Here is a 25582-nt window from a genome sequence, read left to right as displayed (position 1 = left end):
ACTTTGAGCATAGGAGCCAAGGTCCTTTCAAACCCCCCTAAAATATTTGAGGGGGTACAGACTCCCACAAAGTTGATGGGCATTGCCAGTCAAATGGTGTGTGTGTGTGTGTGTGATCAGCTATCTTGGCTAGTGGCGATCGATAGCCTTCTCTGCCATGAATTTGTCTAATCCTCTTTCAAAGTCATCCAAGTTGGTGGTCATCATTGCCTCTTGTGGGAGTGAGTTCCGTAGTTTAACAGAAGCCTGTGGCCTTTTCAGTGTGTTGGTGGAAGGGTAGCTATTTTTTCATTTGCTATGTATTTTGTGTTATCTTGTATTTTTATGTTGTGAAGTACTCTGTGATCTTTGGAGGAAGTGTGATATAAAACTAACTGCAGTTACAGGTAGGCAGCCGTGATGGTCTGCCATAGTCGAAACAAGATAAAAAAATTCCTTCCCGTAGCACCTTAGAGACCAACTAAGTTTGCTATTGGTATGAGCTTTCATGTGCAAACTTAGTTGGGCTCTAAGGTGCTACTGGAAGGAATTTTTAAATTTTGTTTTAACTAACTATAGTGGTACCTTGGTTCCCAAATGCCAAAACCCCAGAAATAAGTGTTCTGGTTTTTGAACATTTTCTGGAAGGTGAACGTCCAATGTGGCTGTCGGCTATTGTTTCCCGGGCACCTGCACCAATCAGAAGCTGCGCCTTGGTTTTCAAACCTTTCAGAAGTCAAACAGGCTTCCGGAACAGATTAATTTTGGTGCTTTTGTTCTTGCTATTTTGCGTTTTTGTTTTTGACTGTGTGGAACCCAGTTCAGCTACTGATTGATTGTGACTGTGAAAATGGATAAAAGCCCCCCAATCCAAACAATGACTATCATCAGTGCAGGTAAGAAATAATCCTCATCTACAACACTGCCTTATTTATTTTATAGTTCAGTTCATTGATTATTGCTTTCATTTTATGGATCAATGGTCTCGTTAGATAGTAAAATTCATGTTAAATTGCTATTTTGGGGGTTGTTTTTAAAAGTCTGGAACGGATTAATCTGTTTTGCATTACTTTCTATGGGAAAGCACACCTTGGTTTTGGAACGCTTTGGTTTTGGAACAGACTTCGGGAACAGATTAAGTTTGAGAACCAAGGTACCACTGTACTCTGCATTGCTTGAAGAAATTCTTTTTTTTATAATTCCTGAATCTCCCAACATTCCAGTTCATTGGATAACCAGGAGTTCTAGTTATTGAGGGGGGACGGGACTTTTCAGTAGCCAGTGTGGTGTAGTGGTTAAGAGCGGTAGTCACGTAATCTGGGTAACCGGGTTCGCGTCTCCGCTGCTCCACATGCAGCTGCTGGGTGACCTTGGGCCAGTCACACTTCTGTGAAGTCTCTCAGCCCCACTCACCTCACAGAGTGTTTGTTGTGGGGGAGGAAGGGATAGGAGAATGTTAGCCGCTTTGAGACTCCTGAAGGGGAGTGAAAGGCGGGATATCAAATCCAAACTCTCTTCTTCTTCTTCTTCTTCTTCTTCTTCTTCTTCTTCTTCTTCTCCTCATCTTTTCCTCCAAACTAAAAAGTCCCAAGCATTGCATTATTTCCTCATAAGGGAGTCACCTGTGTTGCCCAGGGCAAAAATATGGGTTTCTTCTATCCTTCAATACCAATGCCAGTTTTCCAAGTTATACAGAACTATTTTCTGCCTAGAAGTGGCTGGGTGTGTGGGGAGCGGAACAGAGTTCTTTAAAAATTAAAACTTTCACTGCAAACATTGCTTGGGCCAAGAAAGATATTAGCACACAGCAGGATCAGCACAACTGGCTGGTTTTAATCCAACACAGAGAGACACTTTTATCGTCCAAAGCAAATCTGTGCAGTTTCCTCCACCTGAAGGAAAATGGCAGAAGTAAAAAATAAATGTCCAGTGTTTTTGAAGGGTCCTTTCATGCCTGAACTCTGTGAGATTTCATTTTATTTTTAGTTCTTATACTTGGATGTTAATTTATCCGTGTTATTTCTTACTTTGAGACGTTTTTGTGTAAAAAGCAATGAATGAATACAGTAATAAAGGGTTCTGTTTGTCCCTGCACAAAAAGAAATGCAGACTTCTCTGCTGTTGTTCGTATTGTTGTTATTTATTTCATTTCTATACCGTTTTGTATTTTTAAGGGGGAGAAATACATTAAAACCTCAAAGAAAACAATCCAGAAGAAAACACCAAAGAAGGAAGTCAAATATAAAGTATACATCTAAAGCATACTTTAATTAACAGGAAACTGAAATATTATCGGAAAGATTCCAAAATAAAAGTATTACAAAGGAATGCACATTTGACGCAGTGAAGTTAACAAAAAAATATCTTAAGGCATTTCAAAGGAAAACACTACGAAAGGAAGTCAAATAGAAAATGCACATTTCAAAGAGCATGGTTAGCAAGAGCATAAAATGTTCTCGCGTAGAACGTTTCTGCAGCTGTTGCTGCCCATCCTGTCAATGGTGTTTCATGGCGGGCAGCAACTGTGGTAGCGCAGGCTTGGGTCTGAGACCTGTGAGCATAGGGCAGTATATAAACGATAAATAAAATAAAATAAAAATCTTGATCAAGCCATGCCCAATTTTATGCTCCTTGTAGCTCCTGAAAAGGTGGTGATGAGAATGAACTTACTGGTCGCAGTACGACTGCATGAGCAAAAGCCTTTCCATGAAAAGATGTCTAGTAAAATGATCTCTGAAACGCAGCTCTTGAAGTCAGGTAGCCAGCATGGCCTCCAGGTTTTCTGACTACAATTCCCATCAGCCAATGCCAGGGGCTGATGGGAGTTGTAGTCCAAAAAATAAATAAACCCGGAGGGCACTGGGCTGCTCAGAAGGGAACAGAGCATGCTACCTCCCCCATCTCCCACACTTCTGTTGCTGCCGTAATACAACCCTTTTGCAGGCTCCGAAATAGAGAAAAGGCCAGGCTTCCCTGCTTTTGAAACTTCCTGCAATTTTCCCTCCATGCAAACGTGTGTTCGCTCCAGCTGCCTCGCCCTGCAACCCCTGTGCTTGTTGCGTTCTATACGGCACCCTGGTGACCTGTGTTCCAGAGTCCCGCAAAAAGAGGACACTGCAGGTTTCTGGAGTGCGACTGCCACAGCCTTGCTGGAAAGACAGCGCTGTTCGTGCAGGGACTGATGCCCCCAACTCCCAAGAGGCTCCTCAAGCGCTACACTTATTTATAAGATTTATTTATTAGGTCCCTGGGCAGGTGACAACAACAGACTATGCCATTATTGTTTTTTTAAAAAAACATTAAACCCATTAGTACTACAAACCACATAAAACCATTCCAAATGGAACGGAAGAATCTCATCGCAGGAGCACTGAGGGAGGCACTTTTCTCAGGGGCCCACAATCCGTAAAGGAGTCAACCCCATGGATCTCCCCTAGATAAAACAGGACCCTGCAATCTGTCCCACCCACGTGGCTGCAGACATTTAAACACGCCACAGCACTGTGGCTTGAACCCCCAGAAGACCCCCCCTCCCTGCCCCTTCCGGAAACAAGTGAGAACGCGAGAGTTCCAGCAAGCTTTCCAAGCTAGGAGAAAAGTTCTCTGCCTTAGCCGTTGATTTTGCGTTGCTTTTAAACCTATGCTCGGTTGTTCTCGTCCTGCTTTTGAAAATCCTTTTGCCTGTTTTGAGGATGCATATAAAATGCACACCACGTGATTGTTAAAGGACCTCAAAGCAGACCTCGGGACCTATATGCGGGAGGCGATTTGCCAGTTAATTGATTGCAACTCCCGCAGCAACAGCACAGTCTGAGAGCGATACTGAAGGATCGCAGCGGGGAGGAGGAACAAGAGGAAGGCGAACCAGAGACCCTTCGACAGCCAGGCAGCCCTTTCCACCTGAGCAAAGTCTTTTCCAGCCGCGTTCAGTTTGGGAAACCCTTTCTGCAACCTGTTAGAGAAGACACTTCTGTCTTTTCCCCCATTTGCACCCGGCACGACTCCTTTTTTGCATGCTTCCTCCCACACTCCCCCAGCAGCGCCGGCAAGAACAGCCTCTCTCTCCCCCGTCGCCCTGGAAGGGGTCCCTGGCAGCGCGGGATAGCAGGTGCTCTTTCCAGCAGCTCAGGCTGAGTGAACCAGTTGCGGACGTGCGGCTACCCCAGGGCAGCATGTTCCTGCTGGAAGTGTTTGCCTAGCAGGAAGGGGCTCAGGAAGCTCTTGTGGCAGCGGCCGCACTTGTAGGGGTGCTCCACCACGTGGGTGCTGAGGTGCTCCACCAGCTCCTCCGGCTGGGCGAAATCCCGGTCGCAGATGTAGCAGTGGGCCGGCCGCCAGGTGAAGTGGCTTTGCACATGGCCGGCCAGAGCCTCCTTGCACAGGTAGCTGTTCTTGCAGTGGGGGCACTGGAAAGGGCGCCCTTCGCCGCTGTGTCTGGGCAGGTGCTCTGCCAGCGACTCTTCCTGGGGGAAGCCCAGGCCGCAGGAGGGGCACTGGAACACGGCTGGGGGCAGATCTGCGCCCGCCCCCTGCCAAAGCACGCTGCCGCCCCCTGCCATGACCTGGGCGTGCGGTTTTGGCGAGGGGGCGCACCTGTGGTTGGCCAGGGCCCACTGATTGAAGAAGTGGGTGCCGCACTCGGCGCACGGGTAGGGCCACAGCTCCGAGTTCTTCTGCAGCAGCTCGGCCAGCGCCTGCCGCGGGGAGCAGCTGGAGTGCAGGCAGTGCTTCATCTGTTCCGCCAGGAACTCGCGCCAGTTGAAGCTGAAGCTGAGCTTGACGTGGGGCAGCACCTTCCTCGCCGCCGCCACGTGCAGCTCCTGGTGTTCGGAGAGCACCTTGCGGCTGGCAAACGTGCTCTGGCACCAGCTGCAGGTGAAGGGCCAGCTCGAGGTGTGTGTCCGGCGGTGGGCGGCCAGCTCCGAGGAGGAGAGGAAGCTGCAGGGGCAGTTGAGGCAGGAGTGGGCCCTCCCCACCACGGCGTGGGCCCTCCGGTGCCGCTGGAGCTCCTGCGCCGACCCGGCCCCGGCCCCGCAGTCGCCGCAGGAGTGGCTGTGGGGCCCGTGGCACTTCTGGTGCAGGAGCTGCATCGACCACTGGCTGAACGTGGCGCCGCAGGTGGCGCAGGCAAAGGGCTGGGCATCTGCCACGTGCGCCAGGCTGGAGCGCTTCTTGCGCAGGCGCTGGGTGCACTCAGGGCAGGTGGCAGGGGGGTGGGTGTCCGGCTGGCGCTCGTCCTCCCAGCCAAAGCTCTTGTGGCACTCCAGGCACTGGAAGGGGTGGGGCGCCTCGTGGTCCAGCAGAGACCGCTTGTGCCCGAAGCGTTTCCCGCAGTCCAGGTAGGAGTACAGCTCCTGCATAAAGTTCTCCGGCTCCTCCTTGGTGGGCTGGGCACCAGGCTCAGCGCCACAGGCAAGACTGTGCCCAGGGCTGGGAGGGGTGGTTCTTCCCGACAGGTCAATGAGCAAGTCTGGCTTCCGGCGGCTTCCGTCTTCCTGCGTCTCTGCTGAAGTTTCTTGTTCTGCTAGAGAAAAGAATAAGAACAGAAGGGGACCAGGCGTTACACAGGAAAAGCTCTCTCCCACAGCAGACTCTTAAGCTGCCCTGTTTTCGCTCCTATATGGATGTTTGGGTTCTATTGTTAAGGCATTTCAGTGTTTTGCTGGTCTTGCTGACATTAGTGTAAGTTTTGCTGTTGTTTGGACTGCAAGAAGATCCAACCTCTCCATTCTGAAGGAAATCAGTCCTGAGTGCTCCCTGGAAGGACAGATCCTGAAGCTGAGGCTCCAAGACTTTGGCCACCTCATGAGAAGAGAAGACTGCCTGGAAAAGACCCTGATGTTGGGAAAGATGGAGGGCACAAGGAGAAGGGGATGACAGAGGACGAGATGGTGGGACAGTCTTCTCGAAGCCACCAGCATGAGTTTGACCAAACTGCGGGAGGCAGTGGAAGACAGGAGTGCCTGGCGTGCTCTGATCCAGGGGGTCACAAAGAGTCAGACACGACTAAATGACTAAACAACAACAACAAATTATGCTCTACTTTGTAATGGTTAACGCAACGTCTTGAGATGCTAGGTTTTAGTCTGTATGTTGCTGTGAGGCTCTTTGAGCAGGGGAAAGCAGCATGCAAATAAACTCTCGAGGAGGGCAACTTTTTGCCATTGCTCAACTGACTTAAGATGAGACACAGGAACACAAGCCCTGAATAAGCTGTGAGTCGGGGCGTACAGGAGTAATTCGGTTTTTGACGCTGAGGTCTCCCCTACCACCCGCTGGCCCATCTTTTTGGTGATACCAACTGGAAGTCCAACCTGCATATATAAGGCTGCATTTGAAGAGGGCTCAGGAACAGCCACCAAATCAGACCAAGGGAAGAAATGGCCAACCGCAAGCAGCTGTTTGAGGGAGGCCACTATCATGCTAGTAGCACAAGCTGCCTGTTTGTTTCTGGGACCTATTCAAAGCATGGGTTTTATATTTTGAAGCCCAACACCTTCATTTTATTTAGAACAGTGGTTCCCAAACCGTTGGGAGTCACTGCCTTCTTGACTCCGTAAACCAGGGGTTGTCAACCTTTTTATACCTACTGCCCACTAACGCATCTTTCTTGATGGTAGAATTTCCTTACCGCCCCGCAGTGCTCGATGGAAGGATTCAGCTTGTGCCATAGAATTCCCTACCGCCCCCCTAGAATCCTGAAACGCCCACTAGTGGGCGGTAGGGACCAGGTTGACAACCCCTGCTATAAACCTACCCCCAGTGCCCCCTACCCTACAAAAAGCAATATTCAGAATCACAGTACGGTTGCCATGCTTCCTCTAGCATCATGAGGTGTCGAGGGGCTGCTGATGACACACATGGCCTTCTGGGCTTAGTCACTGGTGTGGAAAGCCTTGTCGCAGCTTGCCTTTCCTTGAAACGCGAGCAGTTATGAAAGCCAAGAATGTAGGCTGCACTGGCTATGCCGAACAACACAATGGCACTTGCAGTAGTTTATTATGTTCAGAAGTATTGCTGGGAGTTTGATAATGACATTATCAAAAAGAGTAAATTTACTACTAAGCTTGTGGGAAAGACCAAATGCTCAAATGTTAACGGTGCTAACGATTACCAAGCCAGGCCAGGGAACGGCAGCAGTTGTAGAAAAACCTTAATTACTTTTTAGTATGACTTTAAAACGTGCAATTGTCGCTGTCAACGGAGAAGATAAATGAAGCACATTTTCAACCCTGTATACAATCGTAGAATCACAGAACTGTAGAGTTGGAAGGGACCAGAAGGATCATCTAGTCCAACTCCCTGCAAGGCAGGAATGTTTTTTGCCCAATGTGGAACTCGAACTCACAACCCTGTCTCATGCTCTACCAACTGAGCTATACAAAAAGAAGTGATGTCTTCATGTGGCACATAGTTGAACTGTGGAATTTATGTTCTTACACCTTTCTGGTTTCAAACTTTAACCAGAGAAGTTATCTCGGTAATGAATTATGCCAAGCCATTTTTCAAACAAAAGAATTTAATAGAATTTCTCTTAACATTCCACCTGACATCACTGTGAAGAAAACAAGCAGGTGCAAAGCTAATCGGTATTTAATAGCAAACAACACCATTTTACTACACTATAACATTTTTAGCACTGATGTTCACTGTCATTTGGGGCGTTAGGATTTATTTATTTTTGTTATCGTACAAACAACTCTTCTTAAGCGGAGCACAAAGGAAGACCATCGGCAGACAATATATTTATTTACTAGAGCAGAGGCAGAGGCTTGTGACACTGGGAGTGACACAGGATTCCTGCCACTGCCCTTCCTCCCAGAATTATCTTTTTTTGAGATTGTGCAGTCATCAGTACAGGCCTGGAAGGGGTTCAAAGGACTTTGAACTAGGCACAGAATCCACCCGAAGGATTCTTAGAAGCAGGAGAACGTCAGCATTTTTAGTTACAGCCTTGCAGAGGAGGCCAATTTAGCTGCAGCACCACGAATGCCTCTGCTTCACTTGCATATTGATAAACTTGCTTTCTTTGAAATCAAAGCAGTCAACAATGGGTAAAAAGACAGGATCATTGATTAATATTAAAATATACATATATAAAAAAATCAAATAAATACTTCATTTACAAAATCAACGCACACAATATATGAACATTTATAAATACAACTAAATAAAATCCTTGAATGACTTAGTGGGAAAGTTGCACTTGACTCAAGAACAGGAGGTGGTGAGTTTTGAAGGGTTTCGCCAGAACTCCCATGGGACACTTCTGAGAGAGCCTGTTTCACAAACTGAGGAGCAGGAACTTTATAAAGCAGGCCCTGCCCTGAAGAATCTCTACTAGGCAAAAGGACTTGTGGGTTTCTAATGCAGGGAGGTGCAGAGGCATTTTAACTTCAGGCTAAACACATAAAAAATTATGGTTAAGGCAACAGGAGGAAGCCCAAAATCAAAACAGGCAAATATTTGGTGGAGTCCTTTAAGCAAACTCTGGCTGAAGTTCTGTTCTGAAAACTTTGCACTGTAGAATGAACTACAGGATGAGGCCCTGTGTTACCCACGCTTTCAAGTCGTTTTCCCTGCCCACTCCCCAATGCAGAGAAGTACTTAGATCAGAATGTTTTCAAATTGGCATTGCCATTTTTGTTATTTAATTATTGAACAAAATGTATATACTGCTGGTTTGGGGGGGAACCTTCTAACTGGTTTTTAAAATAACAGAACCTGTTATTTGTTTATATTTTATTTAAATAAAGCCTGTTAGAACCCAATAAGCCTCAGAATGGAAATTCTTCTCCCAAGACTCGGTCCTTTGTGAGTTTTTGCTTTTTGTGCAATCCTCAGAAGGTTCTGGTGTTCATGACAACTTTCCTTGAAGCCTACCTGGAGTTTATTTTTACAAATATTATTATTTTTTTAACATTAGCTGAGAGTCTCTCCATAGGTCTCCATGTGCTGACGGCTGTTTCAGTGACCTCCCAATTTTGTGGGCGTGAGCTGAAGCGATACCAGCCTGCACCGAAATCAGCACGCCTGAATTACTATCACCCTGTTCTGACAGACCTCAAAGTCCTTAAATTATCTGAAATCAAGTTTAATGACGCCAGACCATTTGGGACCACCCAAAGGCAGCTTCTGCAAGGAATCCTTTTCATGCCGTCGTGATGCGATGAAATCCTCACACTTTGAATGATACTGTTTCAGACTTCGTCTTGCTTCCGTTGACCAAGCTTATTGTTTCCAAATGTCTCCGTTTGTGTGTTTCGACAGTCCGTGGCTCCCCGTTAAGGATTACGGCGCCACCCCAAGCACCAATTTTTCAGTTATTTGAAATACAAGCTCTCTGCAGCGCAGAAAACACGGAATGGGGATTGTGAAAAATACCTGGTTGCAGCAGTCCAGGCTGAACACTTTTCTCAGGGGATCCCGATGCACTGTTCTGAGTTTGCATCCCAGTCCTGCTACATGTAAATTATATCAAACGAACAATGCGAATCCCTTTCGCTGCGAAACGCGGGCCTTGCGGCAAAGCCCTTCTTGGGACCGCCTTGCTTTTTCTGGCACAGCTCGCAAAGTTTCAGGTAAGTCATTACAGCCTCAGCAGTGACGTTTTTGTACTTACGGCTGAGTTCCTTCAGCATCCTGGTCCGACCGCCGTGGCCGATGGCAATATGTGCCGCGTGCAGGATGTCAAACAAGTCCTCGTACTGGACAAAGTACACCACCTCAGTGTGCCCAGGGGAGACGGGCACCACCAGCTTCTCTTCCTCGCCGATGTTCAGGACGTTGAAGCGCCTCAGCCGGCGGTAATGCTTGCCCTTTTTGCTGCGGAGCCTCTTCGCCTCCTTGACCTCCTCGATCAAAGTCCTGTATCTTTCGCGGTTAATGTAACTGTTGTTGTCCTCTCGCTTGGTGGACAAGATCTCCTCCATCATTTCGTAAAAACGCCCTCGGTGTTGCTCGCGAAGGACGTGCTCCATGTCGCCAGCGGCATCAACCCAAGTCAGAAAGGGGGCTGGACCTGAGCAAAGAGGAAGCTCTTACTCTGCGGCCCCAAACAATGTTTTTTTTGTCCCTCCAGACCGGGAACAGGGAACTTCCTGAAGGTGCAAGAGACGGCCGAAGGGGCCACCCAACTCACAGAACTAAAGCGGCTCACAGAACCGGGGCCTGAAGTTTTGTAACCTCAGAGTCAAGGTGAAAACGTAACACAGGAATTTGCTCTCCGCAAGAAAACGCTGGCTGCCCTGGACAGATCTGTGAACAGGGACCCAGGGTTTCCTGCTGGGTCCTCATCACCAATGTGTCCCAGAAAACCCACATGGGTAGCCAAAACCCAACAGGTATGCATTCATGAGATTCCTTCATGAAATTACCCACAAGATCTCTTCCAGCCCGTATGTTTTTACAATCACATTACAGCAGAAGGGGCAAGCACTTCGTGAAGGGAATAAATCTGCAACCATGATCCTGGGTCTGCTGCAAACTATGAAAAAAGGAAGCCTCCCATTCCAATGCTTGCAGACACTGCCTTATAAAAACTCTCTCTTTCTCTGTGTGTGGTTCTCTCTACCATGGCCCATTATGTCAAAGATATTCACTCCCTGAGGTTCCTCTTCACAGGCTCTCTGGGTCCCTGAGGACTCCTGAGGAGTCTTTGCAAAGTTCCCTTGTCCCCTCCGCTGCTTGCTGATGTGTGGGTCCTCTCCCTTCCCTCTGATGGAACAAGGGGGGACGGATCTCCAAAGGGATCGGAAAGACAGAGGAGCGGAGGAACAACATTTCTGTTATAAAATTGTGTTTGCCATGCCTTAGGTACTACCAGAAAAATGTTCAGGAGTAGTAGTGGAAGGCAGTGAAACTGGGAGGGACTTGAATGAACCTCTTAGAGTTTTAACTTCCTGGCAGTGAAGAAATGGGTGGTGAAAACCCACAAAGGATCCCCCCTGTCCTTGCAGGAAAACTATCCATATTCGGCCTATTCTCCCTGTATGCCCCTGCCAAACTTCCCACCTCTGCTTCAGTACCTAAATCTCACCCCGCCCTTCCCCGCTTCCAAACTTGCAAACCCCACTTTCTGCTAATGTCTCCCTTAAATGAACCGCGCTGTACCACCTCATTCACAGGTGGAATTAAGCCCCCCCTCCCGCCCTGTTTCCCTAGCTTCTGGCATTGTATTACAGCGCCTCCTTCCTTGATCCCAGTCTAATGCTGTCCCAATGCTATCATCCTGCTCACACACGACAATTATTTCTAAAAGTGTCGTGAGAGGGGAGATCAGAGAGAAAGTAGAAGTTTGAGAATCCAAAGTTCACAGCTTTATTCTATTGCCAGCCTAGACTATGACACATTTTTAAGCCTTAAATGCAATACAGTGGAACCTTGGGTTACATACGCTTCAGGTTACAGACTCCGCTAACCCAGAAATATTACCTCGGGTTAAGAACTTTGCTTCAGGATGAGAACAGATATTGTGCTCTGGCGGTGCGGCAGCAGCAGGAGGCCCCATTAGGTAAAGTGGTGCTTCGGGTTAAGAACAGTTTCAGGTTAAGAACGGACCTCCAGAACGAATTAAGTTCTTAACCCGAGGTACCACTGTACTAATAGATATCCATGGAATATATTGGGGAGGGGGAGAATCATTACAGCGGGCACCTTGCTAATCGTTCAACATGTACCCATAAGATCAGGGAAGGTGTCACTACAGGGCCAGGTAACCCAGTCTAAGAGGAAACGAACTACAAATCAGCCTCCACAGCCCCTCCACACCCACACCAGATTAAACTGCACTAGCCAGAGCACAGCACATACCACAAGCTGGGGAGAAGGAGCAATGAAGTACAACTGGGATATGGTACCTGCCAATGGCTCCAGCAAACAAATGATCTGCAGACATCTCACAGAAGCAACAGAACACTTTTGACTTTAGAATGAAACAAGCTGCCTTGGGAGACGATGGAGCCTCTTCCAAATAACTTTTTTTTTATTAAAAAAGGCAGGTCAATAGAGCTATTATAAGCACTGGATTTTTCACCACAGCAAGTCAATACATTTACCATTATTTGCTATTATTGTTGCTTTAATTTATTACCTGGGTCATAAGCGGGAGAACTACGCGTGGGAAATGAACTAGAAGGAAAGATCTTGCACTCAGGCATTTAACAATAATTTAACGGCTTTATTAAACCTGAACTGGTTTTTGAAGCCTAAAGATGTCTTCGCTTCAGGAGAAGGAACTATCAGTGGCATTCATTTGAAGCTGACTTTGTCAGCATCCTTCCCCTTAGTCCCTTCATTATCTAGGATGCAGGCCAAAGCAGGAGTCCCCTCCCCCACGCCACCTCCTGGCAACAGCAATGACTGTGCCCTGGATGAAGTCTGAACCAGCTGTTGCAATAAATGACTGGGCTGTGGGTTGTCATGTCCACAGAGACACTTTCCCAGGCCTCCTTGACCCACTGGGCAAACTGGGCTGGGCCTGGGAGCCTACAAAAGCCACTGGGTCTTGGGCTGCTGCCTCTTCTCTGGTGCCTTCCTCCAGTTTTCACGCAGTTCTTGGCAGGCAGCTTTCAAGGCAGCATTCCAAGAGACTCCTGCCTGCGGCAACAGTTTGGTGGAGCCTCCCGACACACAAAGCTGTGCTGAACAGCTACCAAGTTGGGGCGCTCAGTAACGCAGAAAAATTCATCGGGGGAAGTGGTAGCAAACAACTGATCTCTTGCTTCAATGGATTCCCTTGGTAGCCCCCACTCTGGCTTCCCAACACAAAACAGAAGATAGAAGCGTGGCCTTCTATATCATACTCCTATGCTCCAAGACTTCCATCCCACATCTGGCCTAGCAGAGACATTTTGATGCCAGCCTCCACATTATACAACTTGCTTGCAGTTCTTCTTCCCAGTGCCAAGTGCCTCCCAAACTCATCCAGCAGAGAGAGGTGACATTTAGGCTTCTTTCAAGTTCTTGAAATGTCAGCAGTTACGTCTCCCTCTGAGGGAAATGTTAAAGATGCACCATTCTGAACTGTGGCATTTCCCGCAGGAGACATCTTCAGGTGGCGTCTGCTTCTGGACCATTTGTTGCAAGCAAAACTCAGCCTAGCTCGCTGCAAAAGCTTCGGTTCCTCTGGCAGCCAGGGGCTTCAGCAAGATCTGGAAGGGCTTTGTCACTCTTTATGTCCAATGGGATTCTGGTTCTCAGGGACTGAATGAGCAGTGTGAGATTTCCTTGGTGATCCTGGCCTTGCCTGTAGCTTGCCTGACCAGGAAGTGTTGGGATCTGCTAGCATGCCACCACAGCAGCCACACTTTCCAACCTTCCACGGCAATTGCCTCTTCTGCTCTAGAAGAAGCATCGCTTCATTGCTCGCACTTTGACTAGAAGGGCTCTGTCCCAACCAATCCCCTCTGCCGTTCCGAGAAGACACTATGCCGCAAATCCCTGCCAAACCAGCAACTGGGGAAGAGAGCAAAGGCCCTAAGGAGGTTCCACTTCTTAGCAAAGTATACACAAAGCTGAAGTTAGTTACTTAGCAGAAACCAGCAAACAAAAATGGTGCGTGCCCAAGATCAGCATGCGAAGAAAGCAGCATCTCGTACTATCTTGGGCACAAGAGAGAGAAGCGGCTTTTCAAATTGATTAGTGGCTTCTCTCTTTAGCAGGGAAAATTCCTACTCTCCCTGGCATGAGCACTGTCTATTTGGATCCTGGCCGTAGTGAGTTGTTTTCATTGGAACTGTAATTTTAAGGGTTGACTTATTTATATATTTGTTCTTTTTCTGTTGCCCTATTTATATTCCACTTTTCCTCCACGCAGCTCAACGTGGCATGCATGATTTTGCCTCTCCCGCTCCCCATTTTTCCTCACAACAACCCTGTGAGGCACATAAGCCTAAGAGGCAGTACCTGGGCCCCAGGTTGCCAAGTGAGCTTCACGGCTGAGAGGGGGCTAGAAGCCAGGTCTCCCAGCCCAACACTCTAACCACACCAAACAGGCATTGACTGCTGTGCAAATCGACTGCGCAGATGGCTATTTGCCAGTTACTTCTCCTCCCAACTATTTTTTAGATCCCGTGAGGTATTTGAAGTGTGTGATTCAATTGGAATCTATCAGGACTATTAGAAATTTAAAGCAGGACTGCCCTCTGTTCCTATGTATACAGTGGTGCCTCGCAAGACGAAATTAATTCGTTCCGCAAGTCTCTTCATCTTGCGAGTTTTTCGTCTTGCGATGCACGGTTTCCCATAGGAATGCATTGAAAATCAATTAATGCGTTCCTAGGGAAACCGCCTTCAGACCAGGTCCGGGGACAGTCTGTCCCCGGACCTCTTCTGAAGGCTGGGGGGGCAAGGGCTTTTCTTCCCACCCCCAGCATTTTAAAAAACCCCGGGACAGCATTCCGAAGCCCGGCGGCGGCGGGAGGAGGCGTTCCCGCCCCACCGCCCGGCTTCGGAGGAGGTCCGAGGACAGTGTGGAAGACGCGCTGCGCTTCCCCGCTGTCCCGGATATTTCCCTATGGGCTGTCGTCTTGCGAAGCAAGCCCATAGGGAAATTCGTCTTGCGAAGCGCCTCCAAAACGGAAAACCCTTTCGTCTAGCGGGTTTTCCGTCTTGCGAGGCGTTCGTCTTGCGAGGTACCACTATACTTCTTTGTTTTAAAAAACACAACCCAGACACACCAGAATTTAGTCTTGAGCAGGAATAGGTGGTGGCAGCTTGAAAAATAGCTTTGGGGTTACACCTGGTTAGGTGGGCTCAAGGAAAGATTGCCATGAATACCATTAAGAGGTGCCTGAAAGTCTCCCAACACTGTTAACTAATCTGAGCAAATATTTGTCGCATCTTAAAACATTCTGAAATGCAGGAGGTACAATTAAGACTCAGAACTCCGGAGCAAGTCTAAAATGACTCAGCTGTTATAAGGAGGGTGAGAGTTAACTCCCCACAAACTTTATATTGCGTTTCCCACGTGCATCCTTTCTACCACTGTGTGCAAGGATGTTCATTCTCCCCATTAGTTACTTTCTAACTTCTAAAACTCTGCTGAGTGATCCCAGACCTTGTGGACACTAAATCTTAAAGGAGTCACAGAGGTCTCTCTCCATTGAGTACAAGTTCAGTCTGTTTCCTCCTGCAATAAACGTGTGTGACTGCAAGTCTGATCCCCCGATTCCCCTCACGGCTGTGCATTTTAAAGACACGAGAGAAAGAGCATCCAGTCCTTTAAAATGAAAAATGGTTTTGTGAGAAGGCACCCAAAATCCTGGTACCCTTAAGCAGGAAGAAGCTGCCATAAGGTGAGAGCATGTGGAGTTGTTTCAAGGGGCTGATCGCCTTCGAGCCCTGAGGCTCCGCAAGTCGTTGCTCATCATATCAGAAGCCCCCCCACCCATCACAGTCCTGCTCTCTGGTACATCTTCCCCCTTAATTTGCTTAGGAATGCAGCTTTCCTGCTTCAAACTATGTGCCAGTTTGGTGGTGAGACAGAACACTGCAGTTAGTACAGTGGGAAGACAGAGCACTCTGGCTGGGCCAGAAGGCTTGCTGTTACCAGCAGTGGCGTAGCGTGGGTTGTCAGCACCCAGGGCAAGGCAAGTAATTTGCGCCCCCTAACCCGTGGATTTGCGCCCCCTAACCCATGGATTTGCGCACCCTAACCCTAACCCCCAGATGTTGCGCCCGGTGCAGCCCGCCCCCCCTGCACCCCCCACGCTACGCCACTGGTTACCAGCCCCACCCAAGGGGGAATCTAAGGACAAATGCTCTCAAGAGCCAAAAAACCTTAGTCCTGCTACTCACCAGTGCTAGGCCCTTCACCAAGGAACAACGGCTCCTGCGCACACATGCCTTCCTGGGGTTCCGCCATGTGCTCTTCGTCCACCGTGACAGTTTGATATTCTGTCGAGGAAGAAGGAAATTTGCAACCAAGGCTGTCCCGTTCTACTCTTTCCACAATGTTCAGAGGAGAAATATCTTCATGAGGGAATCTTGGCAGGAGAATAGCTAGCCAAACCGCAGGGGGAAATCTGCAGTCTGGCAGGTGCTTTTGGACGTTGTTAACAAACAAAAAGAAAAAGAAAAAGAAAGGTGGTACATGGCCAGGGATAGAAAATTTGCATGTCTAAGAATAAGGACTGCAAGCCTTTGAAGGTTTGCTGCAACAGTTATCATAGAATCCTAGAGTTGGAAGAGACCACAAGGGCCATCGAGTCCAACCCCCTGCCAAGCAGGAAACACCATCAGAGCACTCCTGACATATGGTTGTCAAGCCTCTGCTTAAAGACCTCCAAAGAAGGAGACTCCACCACACTCCTTGGCAGCAAATTCCACTGTCAAACATCTCTTACTGTCAGGAAGTTCTTCCTAATGTTTAGGTGGAATCTTCTTTCTTGTAGTTTGGATCCATTGCTCCGTGTCCGCTTCTCTGGAGCAGCAGAAAACAACCTTTCTCCCTCCTCTATGTGACATCCTTTTCTATATTTGAACATGGCTATCATATCACCCCTTAACCTCCTATTATATTATATTATATTATATTATATTATATTATATTATAGCCGTCACTACAAATTTAAATCAGCTTCTTTACACCCACTTCCAATGTCTTCATGAGGATTTGCGCATTCAATGCATTCCTAACAAGACAAGCGTAATTGGTTCCAAGGGAGATCGAAGACAGGACTCACCCAGGCTGCCTTTGTGGCCGAGGTCTCTTTCCTGGCCATCCTCAGGAGCAAAGCGCACCTCTTCCACTTCCTCTTTAATCCACGAGGATGACTCTACCATATCCATGGGAGAACCTGCGCATAGGAGAGAGGAGGTCACAGGGCGCTGCTCTTCTCCATCAAGGAGAAAACTTATCCAGAGCCACAGGCAGCAGGAGGAAGCGCATGTGTGGCAAGAGAGGGGGACAGAAAGAGGAGGGCCAGGGAAGGTCAGTGGGAAGAGTGTGAAAGAGGTCAGAGGAAGGAGGTGAAGAAGCAAAGAAAAGGATGGATGGTTTGGAAGAAAGAGTTTCAAGGGGCAATGCTAAAGGGCACAGTGAAGTCCAACACAACCCATAAGACCAGCCAGTTAAAACAGCAAAGGTGACATGGGGTTGTGGTGGAGGTGAGGAAGGAGAGAAACCTTTGAAGTCCCACCTGAAAAATATGCCTTGTGTCTCCAAAGCTGCCCACAAAGGACTAAATGAATATGGCAGGCTGCCAATTGTGTAAGCAGCTCCCTCATAATCCTGGCTTTATAATGAAAGAGAGCCTGCTGGGAAGAGGGGAGCCCTCAAGTCAAGGGCCTGCTTTCTTGCTTGGCAGCCTAAAAGCTAAGCAGAAACCACAATGCAGTTAAATACTCACCCATGTGGCAGCCATTGCTCGTCTCCTCAGGAAGCTTAGCCTCCCCATTCTGGGATTCCTCCACCTCTTGTTTAAGCCACAAAGAAACATCAACTGGAGCAGCGGGGCAGTCTGAATGGGAGAGAGAAGAGGTTGCTGTGCATCAGCTGATGAACACTGAAAACCATGCACACACAACAACCTGCTGGTCACAAACTTGAGGTTTAAACTCTCAGTGTTTCATTACACAACCCAATACATTCCAATCACTTTCCTAACCAGGTTCCCATGTAAGAAGTCTTCATTTTCTAACCATCCCTGCGCCGCAACAGAGCCCATGTCACATTCTGAAAACGGCCAGGCTCTCCAAGCAGTCTTGCATGTAGAAATTGCCTGGTGGAATAAGATGGCTTTCCAATCTGGATGCAAGAACTTTCTGCAATTAAAAGGGTATCACCCAGGACCAACAACGGGCAGGAGAGATTATACACACTGATGCAAAAGGTGCACAAGGACAAACATAACGTCATGGGCATACAAGGCCACTTCTTCCGATACAAAAATTAGCATTTGTAATAGGAAAGAAACACGCTTTTGCCAAGTATGAAGGTTGTTGCAAAAGCACTACAGGCATGAAGCATATGAGGCAACAAGAAAACAATCAACGTGCTGAAAAAGGTGCGTCTTTTGCAACACAAATATCAGTTCTGCTCCTCAAGCCCTCTAAGTAAATAAACACCTTAAACTGAAACAGATAGATTTAACACGTGGATTCATTTCCATACTTTGAGTACAACTCAAGTGCAAGTGAGGGGCTTCCAGCCCAATGTCCCCATTTATTTATTTATTTATTTATTCATTCATTCATTCAGATTAGTTATATTCCACTTCATAGCCGAAAAGAGGCACTTTATATTTTCAGAAAAAAACCATCACTCGAATCTAGTAAAAGAACAGAAATTACACAATGTCTATACACAACAAGGATTACTGAGGCAGCATTTCCTGCCCTCAACTTTCTTCCTTCCTGGTGTCATACCAGAGGAAAACCTCCCACCAATATCCTTTGAGGCAAAGGAGTGGGGCTAAGGAGCTGGATCTCACCCACATTGGTCTACAGGCTTCACTTGCAAGTCATATCCAAATACTGCCAACACAGTCAGTGGCAAAGGTCAAAAGAAATTGCAAGATAACATCTCTGTTATGATGAGGCAGCAAAAGGACTCTCTGCTCTGTGTTTCGGAGGCCTGCTAACGCACCTGCGTCAAGTTGTTCAGGGACACCACTGCCTTCTGAATCTCCAAGTCCTTTCTCACACAACTCTTCTCCCTGCTCAATCCGAGTCAGGATCTCTGGCTTGGCGACGGCATAGTCTGTTCAATCGATGAATGGGAAAAGAGGAGGTCATCACATGCCATTCAGTAACAAAAGGCTCAGAGAATTACGAAGGCTCCATTAAAAAATATCTGTAAGATGAACTAACTGGAGTCCCCCCCCCCCGCCAAATGCAAAGTGTGCAGTCTACTGCTAAGCTGCAACCTCCCTCGAGCTGAACACCAAACAGCTCCCAAGATCAAGAATGGGTGTGTTTCAAGGTGCAAAACTAGCCAAAATATGGCTGCTGCCCATGAGCTATCCATCCCCACTTGGTGACCACCAGATGTCTGGGACTACAGTTCCTATTATCCTTGACTACTGGACAGGCTGGCTGGAGCCAATAGGAATTCCAGTCCGAAACATCAGAAGGGTAGCAGGTTGGGGAAGGAAGCTACAGACTTTCTAATAGGCTTTGCTGCAATCCAAATCCCTTATCTGCCATGCTGGGGGAAGGGAGGGGAGTGTCGGATGAGGCAGATGTCTCCGTTCCCACCCCCATCAATGACTCCACTGGCTTCCTCCTTGCTTCATTTGCCAAGAGTGCATGTGACCCACCAAAAACTGGGCATCCCAGGGGTGGGAGAAGCTGAGCTGGCCCAGGATATGTTGGATACCTGTGCCACGCTGCTGTGATGCCGTGGAGCCCAGTTGCTCTGCCACTTCCAGGCTCTCCCCAGCTGTGGATTTCCTGAACCAAGCAATGGGTTGGACAGCATGGCCTATAAAACTCTCTTTGGAGCTATGAACCCATGGTAATGGCTCAGAAACTAAAAAAGGGGTCCAGTGGCAGCTTCTCTGCCTGAGCAGGGGCTTGAACACACTCTTCCATGACAACAAATGCCCTTATTTTGTTTCTTTTTTAATACACACATGTTGCAGATAATCAAAGATGAGAAGCCTCTCTTATTCACTAAACCACATTAGTTCTCAAGATACTGATAATGATCACCCAGACAAGTAAGAACTTTGAGCCTGCATCCCATTATATCCTAACTCAGGGTTTCTTAAATCTCACCCAGCGAGACCAGCATCTCATAGTTGCTTTTCATGACTGTCTTGTACAACTCTTTCTGCAACTCATCCAGGTCTCCCCATTCCTTCTCGTTGAAATGGACTGAGAGGTCATCGAAGGTTACTGGAACCTGGAACAACATAAGTTAAAGCTCAGCACCCTCTTGACTCCCAACCCAGTCGGCCTAACTGGTAGGCAAGAAATGTTACTGGATGGTGTTGGAAGAATCACTTTCTACATAAAGAGAGGCTGGTGCACACATAACACTTAGCCAAACGTGAGTGAGCAGGTGTTATCAGTGCACAGAGCGAAAATCACAGCCGCTTCCCCTGCTACTGGGAACTAAGTCACGGTTTGGCTTGGTATTACATATGAACCTGAGCTCATGATTTGTTGTAGCTAAGGTTTGTTCTTGGCCTACCACTTGTGATCTGTCTGTGGGTGATAAACCACAAGCTCAGGTTTGGATGTAACATGAAGCCAAAACATGGAGGAACGAAGCAGCCAGTTTTCTTTCCGTGAACCGGCATACTTACTCGTTCACACTGAGCTTAGTTTTATGTGCTAACAGGACTTGTTTTGTCTGACGCAGACAAAAGCATCCTGTTTTCAAGGCCACACATTTTGACCACTGAGATAAAATAAATTTAGTTTCCAAAAGTTCTCAGCATCCTGCAGCCCCACTGAAAACAGTGTGAACTGCCAAGGAGAGCTAAAACATCTGGAAAGCATGTCTATTATTCAGGAATACAGATGTGGGGAATACTGTGATAGCAACTTTCTGTTTGGTGCTGTGACCCAAGGAAAAGGAAGAACCTCTAGCATTCCCACAGAAAGCCAAGAAGAATTCTGGGGGCATTAATAGTGCACTGTGAATCACCGATCTATGCATTCAGTACAAAAAACAGCATGCTTACTGATCTCTTGAGTCTGGAATGAGCTATGGAGGAGAATTCTGGATAGACTTCAAATGACTACAGGGAGGTTTCATAGTTGGATTTTAAAATATTTTTCATGGCTCCAAATTATTCCTGGCAGTCCAAAATAATATTGTTTGCATCTATAGCACTGGAGTAATTTGCAAAATTACATGCAGTAAGCATGAATAATGCTTGCTAGCTCTGGTAGCAGAATGTTTTGCACTTGCATGAAAGCCTTCCTTATACACCTTTAGGTGCCAACCAAGCCTTTGGCTGATGGCATTTTGTGTTTTTTATATTGTCATTTTATGTTGTGAACTGCCCTGAGATCAATGGATGGAGGGCGGCAAACAAATTTAATAAATGATATTAATAATACTCCTAACCTTGGGCGTTTCTCCCTTCACACCAGGGGGGAATCTCAGGATCCAGAAGTTCCGATTCTTGAGCAGATTCTCCACATTCTCCAGTCTCTTCTGGAGCTGCCTGTACTCCTCAGTTAAGGTCCCCAGCGCAGCCCACTTGCTCTCCAGCTGGTGCTCCATTTCAGTTGAGGTCTTTTGACAGGCTCCCAGCTTCTTCTCTGTTGAGCCCATCCTGCCCTCCAAGCGCAACAAGCGCATGGTGTGGTTGTCAACCGTTTTGTCGATGGCCTGGATGGCCGCCACCGCCGCCCACATGGAAGCCTCGGACGTTTGCACCTGCATCTCCCGCGTAGTGGCCTGCTTCAGGTTCACAAGCGACTGGAAAGGCAGGAGAGACCTTGGCTCCGCATCACACTCCATAGCCTGCTTTGCGGAGACAGAAACCCAAAGTCAGTGGCCATCTTGCGTTTCAGATGACGTCAGAAAAATCCTTCCCACCTCCCACCCCATTCTCTCCTTCTGAAATGTCAGAGACAGCGACATATGCTTGGGCAAAATGGGTGCAAAAATACTGCCAGTTAAGTGGTAATTTTGCAAGTACAGTGGTGCCTCGCAAGACGAAAATAATCCGTTCTGTGATTCTCTTCGTCTAGCGGTTTTTTCGTCTTGCGAAGCAAGCCCATTGACGGGTTAGCACTATTAGCGGCTTTTAGCGGCTTATCTGCTGATCGGATCAGCTGATAAGCGGCTTAGCGGCTTAGAAAAGGGGGGGAGGAAAAAAAACCAGCAGGAACTCGCAAGACATTTTCATCTTGCGAAGCAAGCCCATAGATTCGTTTTGCGAAGCACCTCCAAAACGGAAAACTCTTTCGTCTAGCGAGTTTTCCGTCTTGCGAGGCATTCGTCTTGCGGGGCACCACTGTACTGAACAAACCCAGTGAATGGTTGGGTATCGATACATACAACTGGCACTCTGAGGAATCAAGCTGGGTCACTGCTCTGCCCCCACCCTTATTATGGACTTTAGTCAACATGAGACAAGAGACAAAATGCAATTTAATCATCGTTGCTACTGCGTGAGTCACAAGAGAAGCTTCTCCCTTTGTGACCTTTAACTGCATTTGTCTTTGTCCTCACTTCTTATGTGATGATCAGCAGCAAGTGAAGCAATGCAAGAAAGGAACTCTGTCAGAGTCTTTTTTCATGGTTCTTATTGGATGTGGGCTAAAGGTAAAGGGATCCCTGACCATTAGGTCCAGTTGTGGCCGACTCTGGGGTTGCGGCGCTCATCTCGCTTTATTGGCCGAGGGTACAGCTTCCGGGTCATGTGGCCAGCATGACTAAGCGGCTTCTGGCGAACCAGAGCAGCGCACGGAAACGCCGTTTACCTTCCCACCAGAGCGGTACCTATTTATCTACTTGCACTTTGAGGTGCTTTCGAACTGCTAGGTTGGCAGGAGTAGGGACCGAGCAAGGGGAGCTCACCCCGTCACGGGGAGTCAAGCAGGGGTGTGCTTTTTACCTTGTGAACCTCCCAGATGGACTTCTGCAACCAGGTGGCATAAAATGTTGGGCTGGTGGAGGGAAAAATTTATCCCGCCACATGACACCTACCCCATACCCTCCAACATTTGATAACAGGAATGCCAGGGACTGGCCCTGGAAAACAGGGACACGTGGAGGGTCTGGTGCTACCCACCCCACCCCATAAAAACAAACAAACAAATAGCATCCTAGACCTGTGGTTTTTCTTCCCTTTTCCATAATCTGGGACTTTTAAGGAATTCTGGAGTTGCCCCCTTCCCCCACTGAGAGAACAGGACCTTCGCCTCTTCCGCTTGTGGGCGTGGAGAACTCACTGACCAGACCCTAAAACGCCCTTTTAAAATGAGGTTTTTTTGGGGGTGGGGTGTCATTGTTTATATTTTGATTATATATATATATTGTGGCTTTCTATTTTATATTTTTATATTCTGACATTTAGAAGACATCTGAAGGCAGCCCTGTTTAGAGAAGTTTTTATGGACTGATTTAATTTATTTTTAATCTTTTGTTGGAAGCTGCCCAGAGTGGCTGGGGAAACCCAGCCAAAATTATTATTATTATTATTATTATTATTATTATTATTATTATTATTTTCTGCGAACCGCCCTGAAACCTCAGGGTATCTCGATAAAAAATAATGATGTAAAATTCAATAAAAATTGTTTATAAAAAGGAGACCTCCAGGTATAGGACGCTATGTAAATCCAATAAACAAACAATAAACGAACGGGGAGGGTCCTTCCTCGCTTCCGCGGGGGCTTCCCTCGTTTCCCTGAGCCTTGAGGGACTTGGGGGGGGGCGGGGTGGGAAATGAACAAAGCGGGGGGGGGCGACCCTCCCCTCCCCTCTGAGATTTCTGAGGTAAAACAAGGGGGGGCTGAGTCTTCCTCCTGCCCCCTGCTTCCCACAAGGCCTCGCGTCAGGTGTGTCCCTCCTCCCGCCCGCCCCCCGAGCCTCACCTGGACAGGCGCCCCCCCAGCCATGGCTCCGGAGAGAGACAGACAGACAAGGCGAGCAGCGCTCGGAGGCAGCGGGCGTGGGGGGGGGGGAAGCGGCGGAGGCCGAACTGCGCAGGCGCAGCGCCTACCCAGCGGGAAGCCGAGGAGACGCATCGCGAGACCGGCAGGCGGCAGCTTCCGCTTCCGCTCAGCGCAGCGCCGCCAGTAGGCGGGAGGAACGAACGGCCTCCGCATTCTCAGTCCCCGGGTGGCGGTTGTTTTGGGCGGGAAACCGCCGGGTTCCGAGGTACTACAACTCCCGTCATGCCTTGCCGCCGGCCGCGCCGTAGAGGGGATGATGGGAGTTGAAGTGCCGAGCGGCCCCCTGAGGGCGGGGTGACTGGCTATGGGACGCGGTCTCTTCCTCCTCCCCACAGAGGTTCCCCCTGAGCTGCGGGCGAGAACTCTTCCGCGCTTATTTATAATTTTAATTTTAATAAAAATGGCATACAGCTTGCTGTTGAGGCACCTCAGCAGTCATTTTTATTTTTAATTTATTATTTATTTATTTATTTATTTTTTATTTATTTATTTTTTATTTATTTATTTTTTATTTATTTATTTTTAATTTATTTAATCAATTTTAAATTTCTTTAATCAATTTATTTAATCAATTTTAAATCAATTTATTTAATCAATTTTTAATTTTAATTAAAAATGAGGTGGGCCCCCCAGCTGTTGTCCTTGGCTATGGAGTCCCTGTGATGTCACTATCCAACATCTGGCTGCGGCTTGTCAACATCTGCCAAATGGGCTTCCAAAGATGAATGTCAACCAGTCTGCCTCCACAAATATCTATCGGCTTCAACCTTATGGCATCCACCGTCGTCCAAATGCTAGCGCCGTCAGCCACGCCGGAGAGGGGATGATGGGAGTTGGAGTTGCATTGCGGCACTGAGCGGACCCCTGACGGCGTGGCTGGCTAATGGACGTGCTTTCTTTCTCTGCCCCACAGAAGTTTCCACTGAGGGAAACCTGCCGGCGAAAACTATCCCTGTCATGAATACACTAGCTCCCAGCCTAGGAATGCAGCCGGCAGCAGACCGCGGTTTGCAACCGACAGGATCAGATTTCTCTCACGGAGACCATGTTGGAATGCGGACTCGGATCTCAAGAGGCACAGGCAGGTGTGAAGGAGAAGATTGACAACCTGTCTTCTCATGAAGGAGGAGAGGATCCAAGGAGCCAGCAAGTCATCTCCGGGGGAGGGTGTTTGACAGGAAACAACATTAGAAATGCAAAGGTCATAGGTTGAGTTAATTCTGTCAGAAACGGAAGGATTCTTTAGAAGGGTCAACTGACTGAGGGTGCCGGAGGCTTGGCTAGAGCCATCCGGAGCTAATTGCTTGTTTTTGCAATAATTCCGCCTTTTAATTACGTACGTTTACTGTGTTATCAAGACAGGAACCTGGACTCCTAATAATACCGTTGTTATTTCTTTCATTAAAATTGCATACATTTTGTTGTGAAGGCACCTCAGCAGTCATTTTTATTTTTAATTAAAAATGAGGTGCCCCCCAGCTGTTGCCATGGGCTACAGACTCCCTGTGATGTCACTAATCAACATCTGTAACTCCCTGTGATGTCACCAACTGACGCCTATCGACTCCCTGTGATGTCAGAAGTGGATACAGCCCCTTCTTCCAGTGACACAGCTACCAGGAAGGGGCGCTCTATGATCCAAGAGAGCTTGATTTTCCAAATAATTTGTTTTCAGAAAGACCTTCTATTTAGAAATAATTTAGAAAGGCATTTATTTCTGTAGAAAACAGAAGCTGGCTGGCTTAAGCCCTGCAGTTCTCTTCATGACTTCCATGGATGGTCTCGGGGAAAACCTCGCCGGCTTCATACGTCCCTGAAAGGCAAACAGCTGAGTGGGATGGCTACTATCTGACAGCATCCTCCCAGACACTCCACTGGCTTCTGCCCAGCAACTTTGTCCTTGGTGTGGACCATGTCAAATTCACCTCAAGAGAGGTGAATTGTCAACCAGCTTGCATCCACAAATATCAGCCGGTTTCAGCCTTGCGGCAGCCACTGTCACCTAAACACCTCC

General features: G+C 47.8%; 1 protein-coding gene across 3 annotated transcripts; it reads right to left on the bottom strand.

The window, feature by feature from the left end:
- Positions 1–2100: 2100 nt before the first annotated feature.
- On the bottom strand, positions 2101–23927 carry LOC309514853 (uncharacterized protein). 3 transcript variants are annotated; one of them, XR_014212216.1, is made up of 9 exons: positions 23488–23927; positions 21005–21409; positions 19702–19828; positions 18569–18682; positions 17331–17441; positions 16665–16778; positions 15778–15876; positions 3494–5503; positions 2101–3453 (listed from the first exon to the last, which is right to left on the bottom strand). XR_014212216.1 is itself a non-coding variant. In XM_082192263.1 (8 exons), the coding sequence occupies exons 1-8, from the start codon at positions 23719–23721 to the stop codon at positions 4137–4139; spliced, it is 2571 nt and encodes an 856-aa protein (XP_082048389.1). In that variant the 5' UTR covers positions 23722–23927; the 3' UTR covers positions 2101–4136. The 3 variants fall into 3 exon arrangements, 1 of the variants encoding a protein (XP_082048389.1); XR_014212217.1 differs by having other exon boundaries at positions 2101–3412; XM_082192263.1 differs by having other exon boundaries at positions 2101–5503.
- Positions 23928–25582: the final 1655 nt, after the last annotated feature.

This window comes from Podarcis vaucheri (assembly GCF_965113315.1).
Source record: "Podarcis vaucheri genome assembly, chromosome: 12".
NCBI lineage: Eukaryota > Metazoa > Chordata > Lepidosauria > Squamata > Lacertidae > Podarcis > Podarcis vaucheri.
Note: the sequence above shows the minus strand (reverse complement) of the source record. Positions and strands in the feature narration are given on the sequence as shown.